This window comes from Sturnira hondurensis, unplaced genomic scaffold (genome assembly GCF_014824575.4).
Source record: "Sturnira hondurensis isolate 20B ecotype Veracruz unplaced genomic scaffold, ASM1482457v3 Scaffold0023357, whole genome shotgun sequence".
NCBI lineage: Eukaryota > Metazoa > Chordata > Mammalia > Chiroptera > Phyllostomidae > Sturnira > Sturnira hondurensis.
Genome location: NW_028095988.1, coordinates 2,692,428 through 2,718,128, shown reverse-complemented (window position 1 = coordinate 2,718,128; position 25,701 = coordinate 2,692,428). Strand labels below are relative to the sequence as shown.

The 25,701-nt window shown below is 37.4% G+C and overlaps 1 protein-coding gene across 11 annotated transcripts in view; it reads right to left on the bottom strand.

The window, feature by feature from the left end:
* DLG1 (discs large MAGUK scaffold protein 1) overlaps window positions 1-25,701 on the bottom strand; it is a 309,015-nt gene that overhangs the window by 117,892 nt on the left and 165,422 nt on the right. For all 11 annotated transcript variants that reach the window (XM_037037510.1, XM_037037507.1, XM_037037511.1 and 8 more), the window contains 2 exons: window positions 9,502-9,622; window positions 3,230-3,386 (listed from right to left, as the gene is read on the bottom strand). In XM_037037510.1, coding sequence (XP_036893405.1) covers window positions 3,230-3,386; window positions 9,502-9,622 — 278 coding nt within the window. The remainder of the gene's footprint in view (window positions 1-3,229; window positions 3,387-9,501; window positions 9,623-25,701) is intronic.

Genomic DNA, 25,701 nt, shown 5'->3' with positions numbered 1-25,701 from the left:
AGTTACACCACTCCAATCTGATTCCTCCGTCTTGCCAGACATGAGTCATGTATAAGTTATCAGTCACCCTCTTTCTGCCTTAGATTCTGTCTATCCTGAATTATATTAAAAAAGACAGGTTGCTGTAATATGGTGAAACATCTAAGTATATACGGGGTTGGGGGTTAGGGTTAGTTGGTGAGAGGGATTGATATGAAAACTGCAAAAAGATGCAATGTATATATTTTGAATGCTTTTCCCATTATGTTCTAGCAATATGTATCTTCAGTTTGAGAAGTATTTTCTCATTTTCCTTACTTTATATTTTGTAGTTGATAAGGTCTCTATTGCTTTATAAGAAATTATTTAAAAAAGCCAACAATATTAAATAACATTAGCAACACAGGATATAGATTTGATTCTGTATCTCAGACCTTAAAATCTCAATGTGTTGCCCTGGCTGGTGTGGCTCAGTGGACTGAGTGCTGGCCGACCTGCCAACAAAAGGGTTGCCAGTTCGATTCCCAGCCAGGGCATAAGCCTGGGATACCGCTAGCCAGTTGGGGCTATGTGAGAGGTAACCAATTGATGTATTTCTTGCATACTGATGTTTCTCTCCTTTTGTTTCTCCCTCCCTCCCCTTCTCTCTAAAAGTAAATAAAATTAAAACAAAAACAAAACCAAAAAAACCCAGCGTTACCTAGACATTTTCATTAAAAACATATAGGGAGGGACAAAAGTAGGTTTACAGTTGTGTAAAAAAGTTTATTCTTGTATGATTATATATTAATTATTGCACTATTTTTCATATGAATAACTGTAAACCATACTTTTTCACTTCTCCCCCCACTCCGGTACAATATAGTGGTGAAGTTAAATCTTAGCCATACCATTTATTAGCTATTGTTAGGCAAATTAAACTTTAAACTTAAGTTTTCTTACTGGAAAAATGGTGATAAGAGTGATGCTCTTGTGTCTACAACAGACAATGTAAAATATTTTTGGAAGAACATATCCCAATTCAGGCACCATTGGATTTTCACATATAAAGTAAATAAACTACTACTAAAAATAAGCTCACAAAATTTAGAACACAGTAAAATTAATTATCACAAGTCATCATAAAACAGCATGTATTAGAAACCTCTAAACTTAAGAAAATAGATTACTTATAGAATATAAAATATGTTTAAAAGAAAAACCTAAAAGAATATAATCTACAAGGAATGATGACCCCACAAAAACCACCAAGGCAGATCATAATATGAATCAGAAAGAATTTCTAGAAAGAAAATGGTACTTTGAAATTAAAAAGTTAGTTTTGACTTAAAAAGCAGATTAGAGAAATATGAAGAAAATGTATGAACTGGAAAACAGGTATGACTGAAATGAAGTATAGGAAGACAGTTCATAAATATGAATCTGAGGTTTAAAGACATAGAGAACAAAATGATAACGGCCTTTCAGAACAGTTCACAGACAGAATATACAATGTGGGAAAGGCAAAATCTGAAAAGACAAATGGCTAAGAAGACTCCAAAACTGATGAAAGACAGGACTCTTCTGATTCAGGCCGCAAAATGTATCACAAACAAAATAAATAATATGTTAAACATAGATACATTTTAGTGAAACTGCAATAAACCAAAGACTAAGAGACCTAAAAGCAATTAGCGAAAAACAAATCATCTACCAACAAGACAGAGTAGCCTAGTTGGTGTGTTTTACTGGACTGAGTGCTGGCCTGTGAACCAAAGGGTTGCCAGTTCGATTCTCAGTCAGGGCACATGCCTGGGCTTCAAGCCAAGTCCCCAGTAGGGGGCATATGAGAAGCAATCACACATTCATGTTTCCTTCCTTCTCTCCCTCCCTTCCACTCTCTCTAAAAAGAAATAAATAATAATCTTTTAAAAAGGCACAAGATAAATAGAATATAAATCTTTTTTTTGTTCAATAGCAACTAAAGCCAGATAGCATAAAGCAGTATCTTCAAATTATTGGAGACAAAAGCTGTCAACCTAGAATTCTAGACTGAATTATACTTATGTCAGAGTAAAATAAAAATACTTTCAGACAAACTCTAAGAGTACTTATCATCACGGAATCACTGCTAAAGAATACTCCAAGGGCTCCCACTAAGGTTCATTTGGGTATTTGAGGGGCAATTTTTTGTGTGTTTAAAAATGACTAGAGTCCTATTAGCAAGAGAATGGGAGCTTAATAAGCTGAATTTTCTTTTCTTTTTAAAAAATAAAATCATCACTTTTAATCAGTTTTATTGATAATGTGGGATACAATAAACATCACAGTTCCCTCCCTCCCTCCCTCCTTTCTTTCTTTAAAATGAAAGGCTCAACTTCCTACCATGAACAAGACAGTCCTATACATCTAACAATTCTCAGTGCTGTTAGTGGCCCACTGAGAAAGAGAAGAAGATAAACGAAAAATTACAGAACGTATAGATTAACTGTTAAAAAACAAAAATAAAAATGATTCAGTTCAGAGGATATAAAAGTGAAGCAGAAGTAAAAGACTAGAAACAGCACAATTAGAATTAAAGTCTCCGAAACTGTGTGTGTCACTAGGTAGGTAAAACAGTAGACCTATTGATCAGTTTTAGTCTAAAGTTATATGGGCAATAACCACCTAAGCATACAAATTAAAAATAAAAAGTGGAGAAAAGATGAGTAAATCTCAAGCCAAAAAAAGTTAGCAGTCACATTAATGTGAGGCAATATAACTTTCAGGGTAAAAACCATTATTATAAATAAAGAGGATCATTGAATAATTATCAAAAAGTTAAATTCATCAGGAAGAAATGATGATTCTAAATTTGACGCACCTAATAACAATTTCAAACATATTATGAAAAAAATGGCTGCAAGGACAAAGTACTAAACCTACCATCATATTCAGGCAGCTTAAAAAATCATTTTAAATAATAGATTAAGCAGATAACAGATTAAGCAGATATCAGATTAAAATAAAAAGACCTAAATATGTAACAAGGTTGAATTAATAAGATTATAAGAAACATTTACAGAGATGACCTTTCACAAGTAAATAAGTATTAAAAGAAAATCTGTCATACAGATCATGTCCTCTGATATCACTACAATTTTACATTTAAGCTGTAAATGGTAAGATTAGCTAAAATATATCCCATAACTTTAGGATGTAAAAACTGAAACTTTTAATAATAGGTCATAGTTAAAATAATAAAAATAATATTTTGATTAATGTATCCTACCGATATAATACGATCTCCTTTTCTGAGCTCTCCACTAAGATCAGCAGGTCCTCCAGCCAAGATAAAGGAAATAAATATTCCTTCTCCATCTTCACCTCCTACAATGTTGAAACCAAGGCCTGTTGAGCCACGATGAAGAACAACTTTTCTAGGTTCTCTAAAAATTAAAAAAAAATGTTTACCTAGAGATTTTATACAGAACTTGGCATTCTACAAATGAGAAAGAATTCCCTATTGATAACTATTATATTATCAAACTATAAAGAAAGCTAGATGAAATATAAATTGACTTTTCAAAACTGTGGAGTAGAGAATTCTTTCTAACCCTAGAAATTAGGTTTAGAAATTAAAAGGAAGATCCTTGTTTTATATAAAAGTTAAGAACCCATGTTAAAAAACCCATGACGCTAAAACAAGAGGAAAAAAACAACGTGGAACTTTAAAAAATGACATAAAGAGCTTACTTGGGAAATATATATACATATGGAAAGTTGATGTTGCACACATTTTATTGTTTATTTCCCCTACTTCTTAGATTTTGTTATCCCTTTGCCTTAGAGAAGGTAGGTCCTTTTCCCAACCCCAAAGGGATGAATTCATTAATAACCTAAGCCGGTCATTGCTCTTGTCTTTGCAAAGGTGAGGCTATGATCCTATTCTGGCTTCTGAGGAAAAAAAGGGAAATTTTAGCCCTGGCTGGTGTAGCTCAGTGGATTGAGCGCAGACCTGCGAACCACACGATCGGGGTTTGATTCCCAGTCAGGGCACATGCCTGGGTTGCAGGCCAGTTCCCAGCAGGGGGCTCATGAGAGGCAACCATACATTGATATTTCTCTCCTTCTCTCCTTCCCTTCCCCTCTAAAGATAAATAAATAAAAACTATTAAAAAAAAAAAGGGAAATTTTACTGTCACTTCCCAAAAAAGACCCTAACAAGGACAAAGCACATTTGTTCCCCTCCCCACCTAAAAGAATGAAATAATAAAATTCCATTACTGGTTCTAACACATAATAATCATGAAGGTAAGACCAAGCAGAGACACCATGCACCCAGGGTTGCAACACAAACATCAGAATTATCCATATCCGTTTTATATGAATTAATTACCTTTATTTCTTAAGTTACATCCATCTCCCTCTCTCCCTTTCTCCGTCCCTCTGCTTTTTATCCTAAGATGTATCTCCTTCCCCCCATTTATAATCTCTAAAATCAAAATATATCTCGCCACTAACAATGTTGCACATTTGCTACTCCAGTTATACACAGTTGTTTGAAAATAATTCATGTCCTCTGGTAAGCCCATGAAACTTCCAGTAGCAGACTATTTTAGATAATGAAATACAGAATATATCACTTGAGATTAGAATATGTTGTATTTGATAAATATCTTAAAAATTTCATCTGATTTTTCTAAAATATCACAGAAAACTATTGATAAGAAAAGGCTCATGAGAAGTAAATAACTCTTATAAATAAATTTCAGGAGTACTTCCATGCAGTGTGAAATTAATCTCCTTAAATATGTCTACTCAAAACTTAAAATAATGTTTTTTAGTCATACATAGGTATCAGTTTTTCCAGTTAAAGGGTTAGAAAATTATATTTCTTGTCAAAAATATAAAAATTAAATATATATTGTTTAAAAATACTTATACCCAAAGATATAGGAAAGAAAAAATAAATAAATTTAAAATTCAGTAAAGGAGTTAATTTGGTGGGGTAATGCAGAAAAAAACAAGGAAAAATTGGGGTACAGGATAGGTTTCACTATATTGGTGATGTTTTATTTTCTTTTTAGATGATAGATTCATAATTTGGGATTTTCATTATGCTTTAAATGTATATATGAATTATAATTCTACATTAGCAAATCATGCTTAATTAAAATTAAGCATGAAATCCAACACAATTTCTAGAAAAAAATAAATTCTATTTTTGAAATAACAAAAGCTTATGAAAAGATGCTCAATATTATTAGTCATTAGGGAAGTACATAAAAATCACAGTATGTACCAACTATTACAATAGATATAAAATAAAATAGAAAAAACAAGTGTTGGTGAGAATGTAGAAAAACTGGAACCTTAATATATTGATGGTGGGAATGTAAAATGCTGTGCCTACTATAGAAAACAGGTGGTTCCTTGTAAACTTAAAATAGTTACCATATGACTCAGCAATTCCAACTATAGGTATATATCTAAAGGAAATGAAAGCAGGGATGCAAGCAGATACTCACATGCCAATGTTTATCACAGCGTTATTCACAATACCCAAAAGGTGAAAACAACCTAGGTGTCTATCAGCAGATGAACAGATAAACAAAATGGGCATACATACAAAATGGAATTTATTAAGCTATAAAAAGGAATGAAGTTCTAATACATACTACAACATGAATGAACCTAGAAAACATTAGGCAAAGTGAAAGAAGTCAGACACAAAAGAGTATTTTAAGATGCCACTTATATGAACAAACTGCAATAGGCAAAGTCATAAAGACAGAAAGTAGAATAGAAATTACCAGGAGCTGGGAGGACAGAGAAATGGAGAGTTATTTCTTAATGGTCAGAGAGTCTATCTGAGGTAATGAAAAGTTTTAGAAATACATTGTGGTGATGGCTGCATAATGTCATAAATGCAACCACTGCACTGAACTGCACATATGAAATGGTTAAAATGGCAAATTTTATGTTATCTATATTATATCATAGTTAAAAAAATAATACAATATACCAAAAAATCAGTTGTACACCTTAAATGGGTAAATTGGATGTAACTCATATCTCAATAAAGCTGTTAAAAAAAATGAACCTTAGAATCACCCAGAGTTCGTGATTTCTTTTCTTAAAAAGTGGTAATGTGCCCTGGCTGGTGTGGCTCAGTGGATTGAGTGCCAATCTACAAACCAAGGAGTCGCTGGTTCGATTCCCAGTCAGGGCACATGTTTGGGTTGTGGGCCAGGTCCCTGGCTGGCAGTGTGTGGGAAGTAACCACACATTGATGTTTCTCTCTCTCTCTCCCCCCCTCCATTCCCTACTGTCTAAAGAGAAAAAGATAAAAGTGGCACTTCCGCCAAGATGGAGGTGTAGGTGAAAACACTGAGCCTTCTCCCACAATGAAGTTTGAATACAACAAAGGTTTGGAGAATAAAGACACAGCCAAAGAACACAAAATTGAACTATACGAAGTCCAACACGAACTGTTCTACCAGACTGGTAAGAGGCACGGAGCCAGCAGCGGAGCAGGGTTGGACAGGAAAGATCCCCTGACTCCAGGAGCCCAGGCATCCAGGGTAGCGTTGGGCGGACCCAGTGAGGGCTCCGGACGGTGGGAGTGAGAAGTGAAACGGACCGCACAGCCCCCAGGAACGATCCCAGCAGCGGCTGACCTTAGTCACACAATCATGAGCAGTGGGACTAATTGAGAGGCCCATTTGCGTGCATAGGGACAAATCGCTCGGCCCGTGGTGGTGGTGGGAGGAAGCAAAGGGTGCCCGCCATTGATTTCCTTTGGCCCCGCCCCCACATATATCGTCACAACCCAGCAACTGGGTCCCCCGGCCCTGGTGAACACCTAGGGCTCTGCTCCTCATACATAACAGGCACGAACAGCCCAAAATATGGCTCAAGGAGAACTCAAAGCCCCAGAGCCAATAACTCTAAGTGACCGGGAAATAGCGAACCTCTCAGATGCATAATTCAAGACACTGGTAATCAGGATACTCACAGAACTGGTTGATTTCAGCCACAAATTAGAGGAACATATGAAGGCTAAACTAATTGAAATGAAGGGAAATGTACAGGAAACCAATAGTGATGGAAAGGAAACTGGGACTCAAATCAAGGGGGTGGACTAGAAGGAAGGAAGAAATGACCAAACAGGAAAAAGTGAAGTTACAAGAATTCAAAAATATGAGGAGAGGCTTAGGAACCTCCAGGACATCTTTAAATGTTCCAACATCCGGATTATAGGGGTACCGGAAGGGGGAAAGAAACAGCCACGAGTGGAAAACGTATTTGAACAAATAATAAAGGAGAACTTCCCCAGTCTGGCAAAGGAAATAGACTTCCAGGAAATTCAGGAAGCTCAGAGAGTCCCAAAGAAGTTGGACCCAAGAAGGAACACACCAAGGCACATCAGAATTACATTAGCCAAGATGAAAATGAAGGAGAGAATCCTAGAAGCAGCAAGAGATAAGGGGACAGTCACCTACAAAGGAGTGCCCATCAGACTGTCAGCGGATTTCTCAAAAGAGACCTAGCAGGCAAGAAGGGGCTGGACAGAAATACTCCAAGTCATGAAATCCAAAGACCTACATCCAAGACTGCTTTATCCAGCAAAGCTTTCATTTAGAATGGAAGGGCAGATAAAGTGCTTCTCAGATAAGATCAAATTCAAGGAGTTCATCATCACCAAGCCCTTATTATATTAAATGCTAAAGGGACTTATATAAGAAAAAGAAGATGAAAAATGTTAACAGTGAAAGGACAGCAAACACACAGCTATTAACAACCACACCTAAAACAAAAGCAAACCAAGAGGACAGCTAGATCAGGAGTGGAACCATAGAAATGAAGAACACATGGAGGGTTAGAAACAGGGGGGTGGGAGGGGGAGAAGGGGGAAGAAGGCACAGAAAATAGCATAGATGGTAGGTAGAAAATAGGGGGGAGGGCGAGAATAGTGGGGGAAATATAGAATCCAAAGAACTTGAGACACATGGTTATAAACTAAGGGGGGCAGAATGGTGGGGGAGGGAGGGTGCGGGTGGAAGGGATTGAAGGGGGGGGAATAGAACAACTGTAATGGTATAATCAATAAAATATATTTTAAAAAAATAAAATAAAAAATAATATATATATATTTAAAAATTAAAAAAAATTTTAAAAAGATAAAAAAGATAAAAGTGGCAATGTGAGATAACCTCTGAAAAATTGCTTAGGGTCAAACTGTAGAAAATTTCTAATGGGAAGGTTAAGATTTTTATACCTCGCTATTTGGGCACAGAAAGAAGTCTAATTATCAGAAGGGAATGATAAAACACACAGCAATTTAGGAAGACATATCTAGTAACCAACTGTTAATTTCACAGTAAAGTATAGAAAACAGGTAGACCTATTGTGTAATAGTACACAGTCCAATACAATATTCTAAACAAGAGATATATAGTGAAAAAGTTGAGGAATAGCAATCAAGATTCTAATAAGATATTTTTTAGTTTGAAAAACATGCAGAGATTAAAGATTCGATAAACCATTAACTATTTTTCTTCTTTACTCCTATAAGTAGGCACTATTAGAAAATAACAAAAAATGGCCATGACAGATTAGTATAGGAGCACAGCCTAAAGACTAATAGCCATGAAAATTCATGTCATGGTCATCACAAAACACTATTCTTTCTGCTAATTTTCCTTCAAAACATAATTATTGAGGATCTATCAAACTAAGTTCTCCACATTGCTACCTCTTGAAGAAGAGGACAAACATTTGTTTATGACCTTAAAGAAATCACTGATGTGAAAAAGATCTAAAATAGTTTTTCACTTTTTCCCCCTTACCTAGTTAAGAGTTCTTTGGGAATAAAAAGTGTTAACCTAAAAACTGCAGTGTAGTTAGTAATGTTAGAGGAAAGTAAATTTTAGGCCCTGGCTGGTACAGCTCAGTGGATTCCCATGGGCTGCGAACCAAAGAGTCGCTGGTTGTATTCCCAATCAGGGCACAAACCTAGGTTGCAAGCCAGGTCCCCAGTGGCGGCCACATGAGAGGCAACCACACATTGATATTTCTCTCCCTCTCTTCCTCCCTCCCTTCCTCCCCCCTCTAAAAATAAATAAGTAAAATCTTTTTAAAAAAGCAAGTAAATTTTAGGTGTCAGGATATCAAGGGTATATATCAAAGAGAGAAAATACCACTTGTTGAATTCTGAACATGAATTGTGAAAAATAAATGCCATATTATATGGCATATATTAGATATAAATATGTAAAAAGTTACTTTTAAAAATACATAAGCATATTTTAAGTTTTAACCTAAGCTACTTTGTAATGATAATTTACTAGTCATTAAAAAATAGCAATATTAAAAAAAGAGCAGTCATTTATTTGGAATATAAAATATTTTGTACATTTCAGGGTCTTCAATGAAGAAATTAAGATTTAGGTTCACCATCTGTCAATACATTTTTCAGTACTGAAAACTGTGGCTATCTTACTTGGCTGACTAGAATTCCATTTAATATGTAAGAAGGATCAAGGTTCAGCTCCTTACCGTGTAATTTCATCATCTCCAAGCACTGCTTTTGAAACTGGTGAGTATCTGGCTGGTGATGCTGGTGTCTGGCCCAAGTAGGATGATGGGCTAATATGGTTATCAACAGGCGGAGAAGCAGCTTCAAAATAAAGAAAGTGAAAAGCACTTGAAAAATAAAAACAAGCCATTCAGTAGTACCACATTTGTGAATTATCAATTTAAAGATTAATGTAATATTCATATTCACTTATATCTGATTAGAATTTGTTGAGAAGATGTAGTTATCAGGTAAAAAAAAAATCAGACGAGTTCAAGTTTCCAGATAAAAACTAGTTCAGTTATTCCGATCGGTAAAACAAACTTATAAAAACCAAACACTTAATAGTAGGTTTCTAGTTCAGCATACAAGCAGTGTGCAAGGCATATTCTGTCCCAACAATAATTAAAAAGCTAAACTGAAAAATCAACAACTTTTTTATCCTTAGGGAGGTCAAAGGGCAAAATCTGTCTCCCAAATTGGAGAGACTAGTAGGCAATCACAGATAATCCCAATTTAACCTGAATAGAAACGTCAGAGCAGAATTACTGCTGGGGTAGAGATGCCTGAGTCGTAATTGACACATTTCTGGAGGCTCCCAGTAGTCAACTCAAGAGCAAAAACCTCAAGTTCAGCTGTGTCATCTAGAGACCCCGTACTTACATGAATTTTACCTCCTGGATCTCTATCAGGTTTCACAGTGAATATGGGAAACAAATGCCCTTTTGCTTCTGGGAGGAGGAAGGGGAAGAGAACCATTTTGGAATATACAAGAGCATTCTGTTCTTTTCAACAGAATTTGCCCCCCCGAAAAACTATTAACTAGATCCTAACCTGCTGAGCTTTTAGGAAGGGAAATAACCAAGGCTAGCTAGCCCACTCTAGCTATCTTGTCCCACCTAACTGAGAAGTACTGTGAAGTTCATATTCCGGAGGCACAGACTCACTAAAAGACTGAGACGTAATTATAGAGCTATATATAGAACAATTTTCCTCCCCCAAAACTGTATCACCATATCACTAAAGGCCTATTCACAACATATCCTTTTACCCAGTACACCATGCCTGGTAGTCAAGAAAAAAAATCACAAGACCTACTTAGAGGCAAAAACATAGTTCAAAGAGGAAGAGCAAGCATCAGAACCAGACTCAGGACACAGCGACAATGTTAGAATTATCAAACAAGGAATTTAAAAGAATGAATAATATGCTAATGGTTCTAATGAAAAAGCCGTGAGTATGCAAGAACAGATGAGCAATATAAGTGGAGGGATGGTAACTCTAAGAAAGAAAACTAGAGATTAAAAACAGTGTAATAGAGCCCTGGCTGGTGTAGCTCAGTTTATTGAGCATGGGCCTGCGAACCAGACAATAGCAGTTCGATTCCAAGTCAGGGCACATGCCTGGGTTGCAGGCTAGGGGACCCATGAGAGGCATCCATACACTGATATTTCTCTCCCTCTCTCCTTTCCTTCCCCTCTAAAAATAAATAAAATCTTAAAAAGAAACAAAACTCTAATAGAAATAAAAAATGTCTTTGATAGGCTTATTAGTAGTCTGCACATAGCTGAGAAAAGAATCTCTGAGCTTGAGAATATCTCAATAGCAACCTCTAAAACTGAAAAGTAAAGCAAAAAAAACAAGCCCCCCAAAACAAAACAAAAACAACCCCCCCATAAAGAAATGATTAAAAACCCAATAAAACCATACAGAATATCCAAACTGTGGGATAGTTTACAAAAGGTATAACATACATATAATACCAAAAGGCAGAGAAGAAAGAGAGGAATAGAAGAAATATTTGAAACAACACTGATTAAGAATTTACCCAAATTAACGCTAGACACTAAACCAGATCTTAGGAGGCTCAAAGACCACCAAATTGGACAAATACCAAGAAAACTATACCTAGGCAAATCCTTTTAAAATTATACAAAGTAAAAGAAAAAAATTGGGGAGAAATTCCATAAGAAACCACAGAAAAAATCCACCTTAGTGATAAATGGGCAAAGATAAGAATTACAGGTGAATTCTTCCTAAGAAGCAAGAATATGAAAATATTCAAAGTTTAGAGAAAAAAAAATCATACCGTACCATGTACAATAATCTTGCAAGTTAAGAAGTATTTTTTCATCAAACAAATACTGAGGAAATTTGCTGCTAGTATAAGTATAGCTGTCATTTCAAACGTTTAAAGACATTTTTTACGGAGAACAAAAGTTTATAGGTCACAAACTCAGTTATATACAAAGAAAGAAAAAGTATCAAAGAAGGAATAAGTGAAGGTATATGAACACTTATTTTTCTTATTCTTGTTCTGACAAGTAATACTGTTCAAAATAAGAGCAACACTGTATTCAACTATGCGTGTGTGCACGCATATACATGTGCACATATGTGTAAGTGAAATAAATGGCAGCCATGATACAAGTAATAGAAAAGAGGATTTAGGATTACTTTATTATTAGGTACTCATACCAGTGTTATTTGAAAGTGGACTTGCATTACTTGTACATATATATTGCAAATTCTAGGGCAAGCACTCAAGAAATGGTACACTAAAAAAGGAAACAAAATGGAATAACATGCTTAATTAAAACCATAAAAGGCTGAAATAACTGACTAATACAGAACAAAAAAGGGCAGCAAATAGAAAACTACTAAATATAATAGAGTAGTCCAACTATATCAATAATCACTAAGATCATCAATGGAATAAATGCACCAATTGTAAGACACTATTAAGAGTAGATAAAAAAATAAGAATTTGACTTAGATAAAAGATGGCAGAGGACTAAGTGGAAGCTACACTAACCTCCTCCCAGGACAAACCTGGAATTACAACTAAATTGTAGAGAAATCATCCTGAATAACCAACTAGCTGGAAAGAAGCCTTATAACCAAGGACAGACAGAAGAAACCACTTCACCACAATGTGACTGGCAGGGAGTGTGGAGAAGGTGTGAGAGGGTAGGCTGGGCTCCCATGGGTGGCAGCTGACATGCTGGAGGAATACTTCAGCAGCTGGGGGGATCCCCCTAAGAAGTGTGAGGACTAAACCCCAAGTTGGGCTCCTCAGACTACAGCACCAGAGATGGAAAGGAACCCAGATAACATCAAGTTGTGGAAAGCAGCAGGGTTTGTCTGCCAGGGAGAGATGGCTAGAGAGGCAGAGAGCCTCCTGGAGGGCCAAAGCACAAAATTTCATTTGCAGCCACTTACCCTGGGTGCTGGAAAAGGAAAGGCAGAATGGGCTACAGTCACTTCTTTAAGAGTGGGGGGTTGCATCAGAACATACTGCAGGAGCCATCTCTCTCAGGCAGAGAGGCATTACTTCCCCTCTGAGTGGCATTAGCCAAGGGGAAATAGTAGCCCTGCCCACAGCAATTATTCTTAAACCTGTCAGTTGATTACAGATTGAGCAGATTAACAACTGAAGGGTTTAATAGATGATTAGTTCAGTATCTAAGGCAGAAAATACAAAGAAGCAGCCAAACTGGGAAGAAAAGGAAATAGATCCCAAATGAAAGAACAAGAGAATTTCCCAAAACTAGATGAAATGGAGAGAAGCAGTTTATCAGATATAGAGTTTAGAGTAATGATTATAAGGATACTCAATAGCATGAAAAAGACACAGAACCATTAAAAAGGACCAGTTAGAAAAAAAGAATGCAATATCTGAGATAAATAGTATACTGGAAGGAATAAACAGTAAGTTAGATGAACCATAAGACTGAAACAGTGTTTCAGGAGAGAAGGTAGAAAAAAACAATCAGGCAGAGCATTAAAAAGAGAAAGGAATTTAAAACAATGAGGAGAGCTTAAGAAACAAGTTGGACAACATGAAGTGGAACAACATCCGTACCATGGGAATACCAGAAGGAGAAGAGAGTAAGCAAGGGGCAGAGAGTGTATTAGAAGAAATAATGACCAAAAACTTCACTAATCTGATAAAGGAAAAAGTCACACAAGTCCAGGAAGCTCAGAGAGTCCCCAAAAAGCTGGACCTAAGGAGACCTACACTGAAACACATCATAATCAAAATGACATGGATTAGAGATAAGGAGAGAATCCTGAAAGACTCAAGAGTAAAACAGGCTGTTACCTACAAAGGGAGCATCAATTAGATCGTCACCTGATTACTCATCAGAAACATTTCAGGCCAGAAGAAAGTGGCATGAAACATTCAAAGTGATGAAAACCAAGGACCCACAATAGAGGTTACTTTACCTAGCAAGGATATTATTTAAAATTGAAGGAGAAATAAGGAGATTCCTAGGCAAGAAAAAGCTAAAGAAGTTTCTTAACACCAAATCAGTACTGCAACAAATGTTACAGGGCTTGTTTTAAGAAGAAGAAAGAGAAGGGGAAGACGGTGGAGAGGTAGGTAGGAGTGGAGCCCAGTTCTCCCTGTGCCCAGTTGGAACACCTAGCTGATTTTCCGAGGACACTGAAAAACAGAGAGTGAGGAGAGTGTACTGGGATGGTGAGGTCCCTGGGATCTGCATTGGGACCAAGGCTACTGCAGCCCCCGGCCCGGCACCTGATGCAGGGTACGGGGAGGACAGTTAGAGCACCAGCTTTCTCCCCTACCAGAGCAGGGAGGGCAGCCCAGCACGAGGAGAGACCTGCGTGCTGGAAGTCACTGGGTAAGTAGAGACGAACTGGGAGATGCACAGAGGCAGTACACATCTACTGGGACTGTGGACGCTGGCACCAGAGAAACTGGGGTGCTGGGCAACACCTGGAGAAGGGAGGAGTTAGGCTGTGTTGGACTCTGCCTTGGATAGTCTCTGGACTTGTTGAAAAGTGGGGCTGTGTGAAAAGCTGTGTGTTTGTTAAGACTAGAAGGCAGCTCTTTGTAAGAAACTTTCCAGCAGTGGCTTGTGTGCCTCATGGGAGATTTCAGCTATGCATGCACAGAGTGGGTGGCAGAGGGGAATCGTGGGCCCTGCTAGCCTCGCACTGTGTGCTCAGAGACAGTAGCAGAAGGGAACCATGCATCCCACTTTCCTCTGGCGCAGAAGACTGATGCTGTGAGCAGTTCAGTGGTTGATTTGAGCCTGGCAGCTCACAGAAGACCTGGGCTGGAGGCTGGGAAACTGAATAATGTGACCCAAACCTGGTCCCTATCCTCTCAGAACCAAAGGAAGAAAGAAAAGAGAAGCCCAGCCCCCTCTTCCTGTGGCATCTAGGAAAACCAGCAGGACTCGCTGAACAGGTTTAAAGTCAGCAGGAGGCTTTTATTATAGTGATTTTTTTTCTTTTTGGATCCTCTCTCTTCCCTCCTCCCCTTTTCCTTTTCTTCCTCAAAGTGAGACAAGATTCAGAGTTACAAAGGGTCCAGAGACAGATCGAAAGGGGGAGTACAAGGCTAACCCCCAAAACTGAGAAACTGAGACAAATGTCACTTTGCTATCCCACAGAGATAAAATTTTATTGTGTATGTGTATTATTATTATCTTGCAATTATTTTTTACACCTTTTATTTTATTAGTATTTTTTAATTTCTCCTATGTTTAGTTTTCCTCATTTTATTTCCGTTTAATTGTATTGCTTGACTGGTTTTCCTTATTCTCTCTGTATTTTATTTTAATTCTGCTTCTTTCACTTCACCCATGTTCCAATAACACACAACTCTTGATTGGACACTTTCTATTCTGGTCATCTAAATAATATATTTCTTGTCATATTATTGTTGTTCCAGTACTATGGTGAATAATTGTTGTTCCATACAATTGTACATACTACGCAGAAGCCCTCCATGATCTTAGCAAACATCACTTTAATCCTGTGCATTATAATTATTACAATTAACTCTATTCTCTATCACACTACATCTACTTTCCTTCCTTTAACCTCACCGTATCTCATCATCTAACCTTGCAAAAGTGCTGTTTTCTGGATTCAATTCACAATCATCCTCCTTTCAAACAAGACCCTTATCTCTAATTCACCTTTTATAAAAAGTGGCTAGTTAGGTGAAATATCAGTAAATGCTATACTTATCCAAAGAATCTCCTATCTCTTCCTTACTTGCTGGTACCTTAAATCCCCTAAAATACTCTCCTGGTGTCTTAAATCCATTTTGCCTACCCCTGCCACTGATCACATACAAGAAAAGGTGGGAGCTGCAAACCTCAGTACACCTGCTAGAGGAGAAAAACCACCAATGAAGGAACCAATAAAAGGTACAACAAGAGAGCCCACACACAAACTTCCGCTAAGATGGAGGCATAGGTGGAAACACTGTGCGTTTTCCTACAACCAAGTTTGAATACAACAAAGGTTTAGTAAACAAAGACGCAGCCAAAGAACAGAAAAATGAACTATATGGAAGTCTGACAGCAACGAACCATTCAACGGGGACCGGTAAGAGGGACGGAGCCAACAGCAGAGCAGGGTTGGGCAGGAAGGATCCCCTGACCCAGGCGTGCAGGCAGCTGGGGTAGCATAGTGGACCCAGTGAGGGTGTGGGGCAGGCTGAGCTCGGTCACACATTCACACACAGATAAACCAGCAGAGGTTGTGGGCAGTGAGACAGAACCCCGCAGGCCCCAGCGGCGAACCACAACAACCCCAACAGGGAACCCAGTGAGGGTGCAGGGCAGGCTGACTGCGGTTGCACATTCCAGGCGCAGATAAACCAGCAAAGGAGTGAGCAGTGAGAGAACCCTGCCGCCCCCGCAGCAGGGACCGCAACTGATTTCCTTTGACCCCGCCCTGCCACGCCCCAGTGAACACCTAGGGCTCCACTCCTGCTATGTAACAGGCACGAAAAGTCCAAAATATGGCTCAAGAAGGACTCAAAGCCCCAGAGCCGATAACTCTGAGACCAAGAAATAGTGAACCTCTCAGATGCACAGTTCAACATACTGGTGATCAGGATGCTCACAGAACTGGCTGATTTTAGTCACAAATTAGAGGAACATATGAAGGCTAAACTAATTGAAATGAAGGAAATGCAAAGGAAACGAAAGTGAGGAAAGGAAACTGGGACTCAAATCAAGGGAGTGGACCAGAAGGAAAAACGAAACATCCAGCCAGAAAAGAATGAAGAAACAAGAATTCAAAAAATGAGGAGAGGTTTAGGAACCTCCAGGACATCTTTAAATGTTCCAACATCCAGATTATAGGGGTACCAGAAGGGGGAAAGAAACAGCCACGAGTGGAAAATTTATTTGAACAAATAATAAAGGAGAACTTCCCCAATCTGGGAAAGGAAATAGACTTCCAGTAAGTCCAGGAAGCTCAGAGAGTCCCAAAGAAGTTGGACCCAAGAAGGAACACACCAAGGCACATCAGAATTACATTAGCCAAGATTAAAATGAAGGAGAGAATCCTAGAAGCAGCAAGATATAAGGGGACAGTCACCTACAAAGGAGTGCCCATCAGACTGTCAGCAGATTTCTCAAAAGAGACCTTACAGGCATGAAGGGGCTGGACGGAAGTATTGCAAGTCATGAAATCCAAAGACCTACATCCAAGATTGCTCTATCCAGCAAAGTTTTCATTTAGAATGGAAGGGCAGATAAAGTGCTTCTCAGATAAGGTCACGTTCAAGGAGTTCATCATCACCAAGCCCTTATTATATGAAATGTTAAAGGGACATACCTAAGAAAAAGAAGATGAAAATATGATCAGTGAAAGGACAGCAAACTCACAGTTATCAACAACCACACCTAAAACAAAAGCAAACCAAGAGGACAGCTAGATCAGGAGTGGAACCATAGAAATGAAGAACACAAGGAGGGTTAGCAACAGGGGAGTGGGAGGAGGAGAAAGGTGGGGAAGGTGCAGAAAATAGCATAGACAGTAGGTAGAAAATAGATAGGGGGGAGGGCAAGAATAGTAGGGGAAATATAGAATCTATGAACTTGAGACACGTGGTCATAAACTAAAAGGGGGGAGTGGTGGGGGAGGGAGTGTGCAGGGTGGAGGAGAATGAAGGGGGAATAGAAGAACAACTGTAATGGTATAATCAATAAAATATATTTTTTAAAAAAAGAGAGCCCACACAAACAGAAGAAATGGCAAACCTAATCCCTCCTGTCAAGGAGATCAGAGGCCACACCACTGAACCTCATAGAATTTCTACCATAGAAGTTCACCCTCCAAAGACAGCTAGCAAAGCAAAATATCAGAAAGTACAGAAACAAAGAAAAATAATCCACTAAAATGGGGAGACAAAAAAAAGAACATGCATTCAAAAGGAATGAAAGACTTCCCAATAAAACAGCTAAGCGAAATGGAGGTAACCAAACTATCAGATATAGAGTTCAAATTAATAGTTATTTAGATGCTCAAGGAGCTCACGAACAACTACAGGGAACTGAGTGAGAAGTACATCAGCCTGAAAAAGGAAATAGAAACTATAAACAAAAACCAGGAAGAAATGAGTAAAATATCAGAAACAAACAAAAAATACACTAGAAGGAATTATAAGCAGGCTGGTAGAAGCAGAAGATCGAATCAGCGAGTAGGAAGACAAGGTAGAAAAAAAAACTCCAAGGATACAGCAAGAAAAAGAACAGAGACTCAGAAAGAACGAACAGGTGGTAAGGAAGCTACAAAGCAACATGAAACATATGAATATCCACATAATAGGGATACCAGAAAGAGAAGAAGAAGAGCAAGGGATAGAAAAACTGTTTGAAAAAGTAATGATAGAAACTTTTCTAACTTGATGAGAAAGTCACACAAATCCAGGAAACAGAGTCCCAATCAAGAGGAAACCAAAGAGGTCCACTACAAGACACATCATAGTTAAAAATGGCAAAATTCCAAGACAAACAGAGAATCTGAAAGGCAGCAAAGGAGAAACAGGAAGTTACATACAAGAGAGCCCAGATAAGACTAAGCAGCTGATTTCTCACTGGAAACACCCCAGGCCAAAAGAGAATGGCAAGAAATATTTCACGTAATAAGAACCAGAGGCCTGCAACCATGGCTATGGTACCCAGCAAGGCTCTCAATTAAAATGAAAGGCCAAATAAGGAGCTTCCCAGACAAAAGAAGTCTAAAAGAATTTGCCTCCACCAAACCAATTCTGTAAGAGATGCTAAAGGGACTGCCTCAAGAAAAGACAGAAATAAGTGTGAGAGACAAGAATGCAGGTATGAAAACATGGCAATGAATAACTACCTATCAATAATAACTTTAAATGTAAGTGAAATAAATGCTTCAATCAAGAGACAGAACAGCTGAATGGATAAGAAATCATGACCAACACATATGCTGCCTACAAGAGACACACCTCAGGACAAAAGACCCACACAGACTGAAAATGAAGGGCTGGAAACAATTTTTCCAAGCAAACGGCGGGGGGGCGGGAGCCAGGGTAGCAATACTCCTATTAGATAAAATAGACTTCAAAACAAGAGCCATAAAAAGAGACCCAGAAGGTCAGTTCATAATACTCAGGGTAAGAATCCATCAAGAAGACATAAACATTGTAAATATATATGCACTCAACATAGGAGCACCCAAATACATAAAGAATACCTTGGAGAACTTCAAGAAAGATACTGACAGCAATACAATTATAGTAGGAGATTTCGGCACTCCACTGTCAAAAAATGGATACATCTTCCAAACAAAATATCAACAAAGTTATTGTGGCATTGAACAACACCCTAGATGAAATGGACTTAACTGATATATATATATCCCTTCATCCCAAAGAAGCTAAATACACATTCTTTTAAAATGCACATGAGACATTTTCAAAGATAGACCATATGATAGGACACAAAATGAGCCTCAACAAATTTAAGAAAATTGAAATCATACCAAGCATTTTCTCCAACCACAAGAAACTGAAAGTAGAAACTAACCCCAAGGAAAAAACTGCCAAACTCCTGAAACTCGTGGAGACTGAATGGGTCAAGAGTGAGATTAGGGAGGAAATTAAAAAGTTCTTGGAAAGAAATGAAAATGAACTCATAACAACCCAAAATTTATGGGACACAGCAAAGGCAGTCCTGAGAGGGAATTTCATACCTAAACAGGCCTATCTAAAAAAAAAGAAAAAGAAAAAGAAACATTTCAAATAACAAACAACCTAACCCTACACCTCCAAGAACTCGAAGAACAACAACAAAGACATTTTAGAGCAAGGAGAAGGAAGGAAATAACCAACATCAGAAGAGAATTAAACACCATAGAGAATAAAGAAACAATTTTAAGGATCAAAAAATGCAGGAGCTGGTGCTTTGAAAAAATAAACAAAGCCTGTAAGCAAGCTCAACAAGAAAAAAAGAGAGAAGACCCAAATAAACACAATCAAAAATGAAAGAGAGATTACAAATGACACCACAGAAATACAAAGGCTTGTAAGAAATTATAATGAAGAACTATATGCCAAGAAATTTGAAACCCTAGGGGAAATGGAAAAACTTCTAGCAAAATATAATCTTCCAAAACTCAACGAAGAAGAAGCAAAAAGCCTGAACAGAACAGTAACACCTGATGAAACTGAAGCAGTAATCATAAAACTCTTAACACTCAAAATCTTTAGACCAGACACGATTTCACAAAGCATTTAAAGAAAGAGGTAACCCCTGTCCTTTACACAGTATTGCAAACAATTCAAGAAGATGGAAGACTCCCAAACTCTTTTTATGAAGCGAGCATCATCCTAATCCCAAAACCAGATAAAGACACAACAAAGAAGAAAAACTTCAAGCCAATATCACTAATAAACATAGATGCTAAAGTCCTCCACAAAATATTGGCAAATCACATGTAGCAATACATTAAAAAGATGATACACCAGGACCAAGTGGGATTAATCCCAGGGATGCAAGGATGGTACAATATTTGCAAATCAATAAACATAATACATCATATAAACAAAAGACAAAAATCACATGATAATAGCAATAGATGCAGAAAAAGCATTTGATAAGGTATAGCACCCATTGACGATTGAAACATTCAGCAAAGTGGGAAAAGAGGGAGCATTCCTAAACATAATAAAGGCCATATATGACAGACCTACAGCGAACATCATACTCAATGGAAAAAAACAAATCTTTCCCACTAAGATCAGGAACAAGACGAGTTTGTCCACTTTCACCACTTTTATTCAACTTAGTACCGGAAATCTTAGCCACAACGATCAGAGAAGAAAAGGAAATAAAAGGTATCCAAATTGGAAAAGAGCAAACAAAACTGTCATTGTAGATGACATAATAGTGTACACAGAAAATGCTATGAACTCCACTAGAAAACTGCTTGACCGAATAAATGAAATTGGCAAAACAGCAGATACAAAGTCAATATCCAGAAATCAAAGACATTCTGGTACACCAACAATGAACCATCAGAAACAAATCAGAAAAGAAATCCCACTTGATATAGCAGCAAGAAAAATAAAATACCTAGGAATAAACCTAACCAAGGAGGTAAAAGACCTGTACACCGAAAACTACACAACACTGAAGAAAGAAATCAAGGAAGACACAAGTGGAAACTTATACTCTGTTTATGGATCGAAAGAATTAACATCATCAAAATGGAATACTACACCAAAGCATTTTATAGATTCAACGCAATCCCTAATAAAATACCAATGGCATATTTCATAGATATAGAACAAATGCTTCAAAAATTTATATGGAACCATAAAAAAACACAAATATCTGCAGCAATTTTGAGAAGAAAGAGTAAAGTAGGAGGGACTGTGATACCTGATATAAAAAATGCATCACAAGGCCACTGTAACCAAAACACTCTGGAAAAGGCATAAGAACAGACACAAAGACCAATGGAACAGAACAGAGAACCCAAAAATAAACCAAAGTGTCTATGATCAATTAATATTCGACAAAGGAAGCAGCAACATAAAATGGAGCAAAGATAGCCTCTTCAACAAATGGTGTTGGGAGAGCTAGTCAGCTATATGAAAAGAAAAAGAAACTTGAGCATCAAGTTAACCATACAGAAAAATAAATTCAAGGTGGATAAAAGATTTAACTGTAAGTTATTATACCATAAATCCTAGAGGAGAACACTGGCAGGAAAATCTCAGATATTCCATGCAATATTTTCACTACTATGTCCCCTAGAGCATGCATGAGACATAAAAAAACAAAACAAAACAAAAACAAAAACAAATGGGACCTCATCAAAATAAAAAGCTTCTGCATGGCTGAAGAAAACAGCATTAAAATGAAAAGAGAACCAACCATATGGGAAAACGTATTTGCCAATGACACCTTAGACAAGGATTTGATCTCCAAAATATATAAAAAATTCACACGACTCCACTCAAAAAACAAGCAACCCAATTACAAAATGGGCAAAGGGCCCTGGCTGGTGTAGCTCAGTGGATTGAGCGCAGGCCTGCGAACCAAAGGATAGTGGTTCAATTCCCAGTCAGGGCACATGCCTGCGTTGCAGGCTAGTTCCTGGCAGGGATGCACAGGAGGCAACCATACATTGATGTTTCTCTCCCTCTCTCCTCCCCTTCCCCTCAAAAGATAAATAAGTAAAATCTTTAAAAAAAGAAAAATGGGTAAAGGAGTTGAACAGACACTTCTCTAAGGAGGACATACAGAGGGTCCAGAGACATGTGAAAGAATGCTCAGCATCACTAATCATCAGAGAGAGATGCACATTAAAACCACAATAAGATACCACCTCACACCTGTCAGAATGGCCACCATAAACAAAGCAACACACAACAACGTTGGAGAGGGTGTAGAGAAAAGGGAACCCCGGTGCACTGTTGCAGACTGGTACAGCCACTATGGAAAACAGTATGGAATCTCCTCAGAAAACAAAAAAATGGAACTGCCTTTGACCCAGCAATTCCACTGCTAGGATTACATCCTAAGAACGCTAAAACACCAATCCAAAAGAACCTATGCACCCCAATGTTCATAGGAGCACAATTTACAATAGCCAAGTGCTGGAAGCAATCCAAGTGCCCATCAGTAAATGAATGGATCAAAAAACTATGGTACATACACACAATGGAATTTTATGCAGCAGAAAGGAAGAAGGAGCTCCTACCCTTTGCAAACAGCATGGATGGAACTGTAAAGCATTATGCTGAGTGAAATAAGCCAGGTGGTAAAAGACAAATACCATATCATCTCACCTTTAAAAGGAACCTAATCAACAAAACAAACAAGCAAGCAAAATATAACCAAGGACACTGAAATAGAGAACAGGCTGACAGGGAACAGAGGAGAGAGGGGAGGGAATTTAAGGGAAAAAGGGGAAGGGTTTACAGAAACAAGTATAAAGGACACATGGACAAAAACTAAGGAGGGTGGAAATGGGATGGAAGTAGCACTGGCAGGGTAAGCTGGGATGGGACTAAAAGACAGAAAACTGTACTTGAACAACAATTAAAAAACATTTTTTCTAAAAAATGAAGAAGAAGAAGAAGAAATAAGCCAGGGGGTGAAAAATAAATACCATGTGATCTCACCGTTAACAGGAACCTAATCAATAAAACAAAGAAGCAAGCAAAGTATAGCCAAAGACATTGAAATTCAGAACAGTCTGACAGTGATCAGAGGGGAGAAGGGAGGGGATAATGGGGAAAAAAGGTGAAGGGTTTGTAGGAACAACTGTAAAGGACATAACGGACAATAACAAGGGGGGTAAGGGGAGAGTTAGGTGGAGAGGGTTGGGGTGGTGGGGAGGGGTGAGGGGAAAAGGCAGAAAACTGTACTTGAACAACAACAACAAAAAAAAAAAGGAGAGAGAGAGAGGGAAAAGAGAGGAAAACAGTTCAACAATAAAATGGCACCACATATGAATCTATCAACAGTTACCTTAAATATAAGTGGCTTAAATTTTGCGACTAAATGACAGAGGGTAGCTGAATGGATAAGACACAGACCTATATATATGCTGCCTCCAAAAGATCCATCTCAATGAAAAATCCACACAGACTAAAAGTAAAGGGATGGAAAAATACACTACATTGAAATGAAAAGGAAAAAAAAATATGGGGTAGCAATACTTACCTCTGATAAAATAAGACTTTAAAACCAAGCCTACAGTAAGAAACAAAGGAGGACAATATACATGCTAAAAGGAACAATCCAACAAGAGAATATAATCCTAGTAAACATCTAAGCTTCCAACATAGAAGAACCTAAATATGTGAAGTTAAGCTTGATGTACATAAAGAGATCAACAGAAATACAGTCATAGTCCAGGATTTTAATACCCCATTGACTTTGATGGATAGATTTTCTAGACAGAAGATCAACTAGGAGATAGTGCCCTTAAACTACACATTAAATCAAGGATTTAATTGGTATCTGCAGAGCACTTCACTTCAAAGCAGCAGGATATACATAATTTTTAAGTGTACATGGAACATTTTCTAGGATAGACCACATGCTAGGACACAAAACAAATCTCAATAAATTTAAGAAGACGGAAATTATATCATGCATCTCTAACTACAATGGTATGAAACTAGAAATCAATCACAAGAACACTGAAAAACATGCAAAGCTAAGTAACATGTTATTAAACAATGAATTGGTCAACAACAAGATCTAGGAAGAAATCCAAAGATACCTTGAAACAAGTAAAAATGAGGAAACAACAATCCAAAATCCGTGAGACACTGGAAAACAATCCTCAAAGGGAAAGTCAGCATTCCAGGCCTATCTCAAGAAACAAGAAAAAGCTCAAATAAACAATCTAACTTCACAGTTAGAGGTACTTGAGTTTCTGTAGTGTAGTGGTTATCACATTCGCCTGACACAGAACTTAATGGTGAACTTCAATTGGAACAAGAAACAAAGCCCAAATGTGTAGAAGGAAGGAAATAATACTGATCAGAGTAGAAATTCTAAAAGAGCAATACAAAAGATCAATGAATCCAAGAGCTATTCTTTGAAAAGATAAATAAGACTGACAAACTTTTAACCGGATTCATCAAGAAAAAAAAAAGGACACAAATAATTAAATCAAAAAAGGAAAGAGGAGATACAACTGACACCAAGACATACAAAAGACTGTAAGAAAATATTATGAACTATATGCCAACTATCTTTCTAGACCTTCTACTTATTTTTACTCAGAAACTAAAATTGCTCTAAGATGTAAACTCTACTTTAAAAAAGGCTATACCCTGACACAAGCTCAGATCTGTCAACCCAATTTATAATTATCCTTTTAAATATACCCATAAAGCAAGAGCACCATGTAGGCAAAATTTTTAAAAAAGTAAGCAAAACCTAACTATTGCTTCATTTAAATAGTAAGAAGTATCACATGCTGTAATTCTAGCAAGACCTAAGAACAGAAGATTATTAGGCCATCCTGATCTGGGTAAGCAACACATTTCAACTGCAGAATCTGAAAACACAACACATCTGAATTATTTGTATCATTATCAAAACACAAACAAAGTAATATTTAATTTGCTTGAGGCTTTAATTATGATGAAGTTACAAAACATTTCAAAATTTGGCTGTAACATTTATGTAATTAAAAACAATGATCATTTAATTATCTATTAATTTCTTCTTTCATTATATTATTGAGTGTCTTCCATGCACAAAGCATAATGATACATAGTGGGAGTAAAAAAAAAAAGAATGCCTGGATCATTAGTTCAAATCACTATAATGGCCTGATAGGTAACCTAAAGAAGTAAAGTGACCTGAGTGAAAGATAACACATAACTGAAACTGGTATACTGGAAAAAATGTATGCTTTATCAAAAGGAGGCAGAATCTATACATCTCTCTCTCTATGTAAATATACAAAAAGAAAAACATCTACAATGTCTGTTGATAGTAAGTGCTTGGAAATATGGTGTATTTTTGGTTTTACAGGTTTGCAGTGTCCAATAGCATTTGTTTCCTGTCCAGTTTCTATATAAGATACTCTTTTGCATTTGAGCCAAAGAACTTTCTTCCAATTGTTCCTGACTTTGAAAGTTCAAAGTCCTTCCCAGGTCATATGCCTTAATGCAATTATATTGGCACTCAAGTGAACCTCCACAAGCACTGGACATTTTAAATTCCAGAGTTTACTGATTTTGACCGAAATTTCTTTGCTGCATTATCAACAATGGCTGGAAGAACAAAACAAAACAAAACAAAACAATCACACAGCTAGAAAAGACAGTCAAATGCCCAAGCCAGAAAATGTACTTTTTTCTCTGCCATTATCAGAGACTTTGCATTTACTCA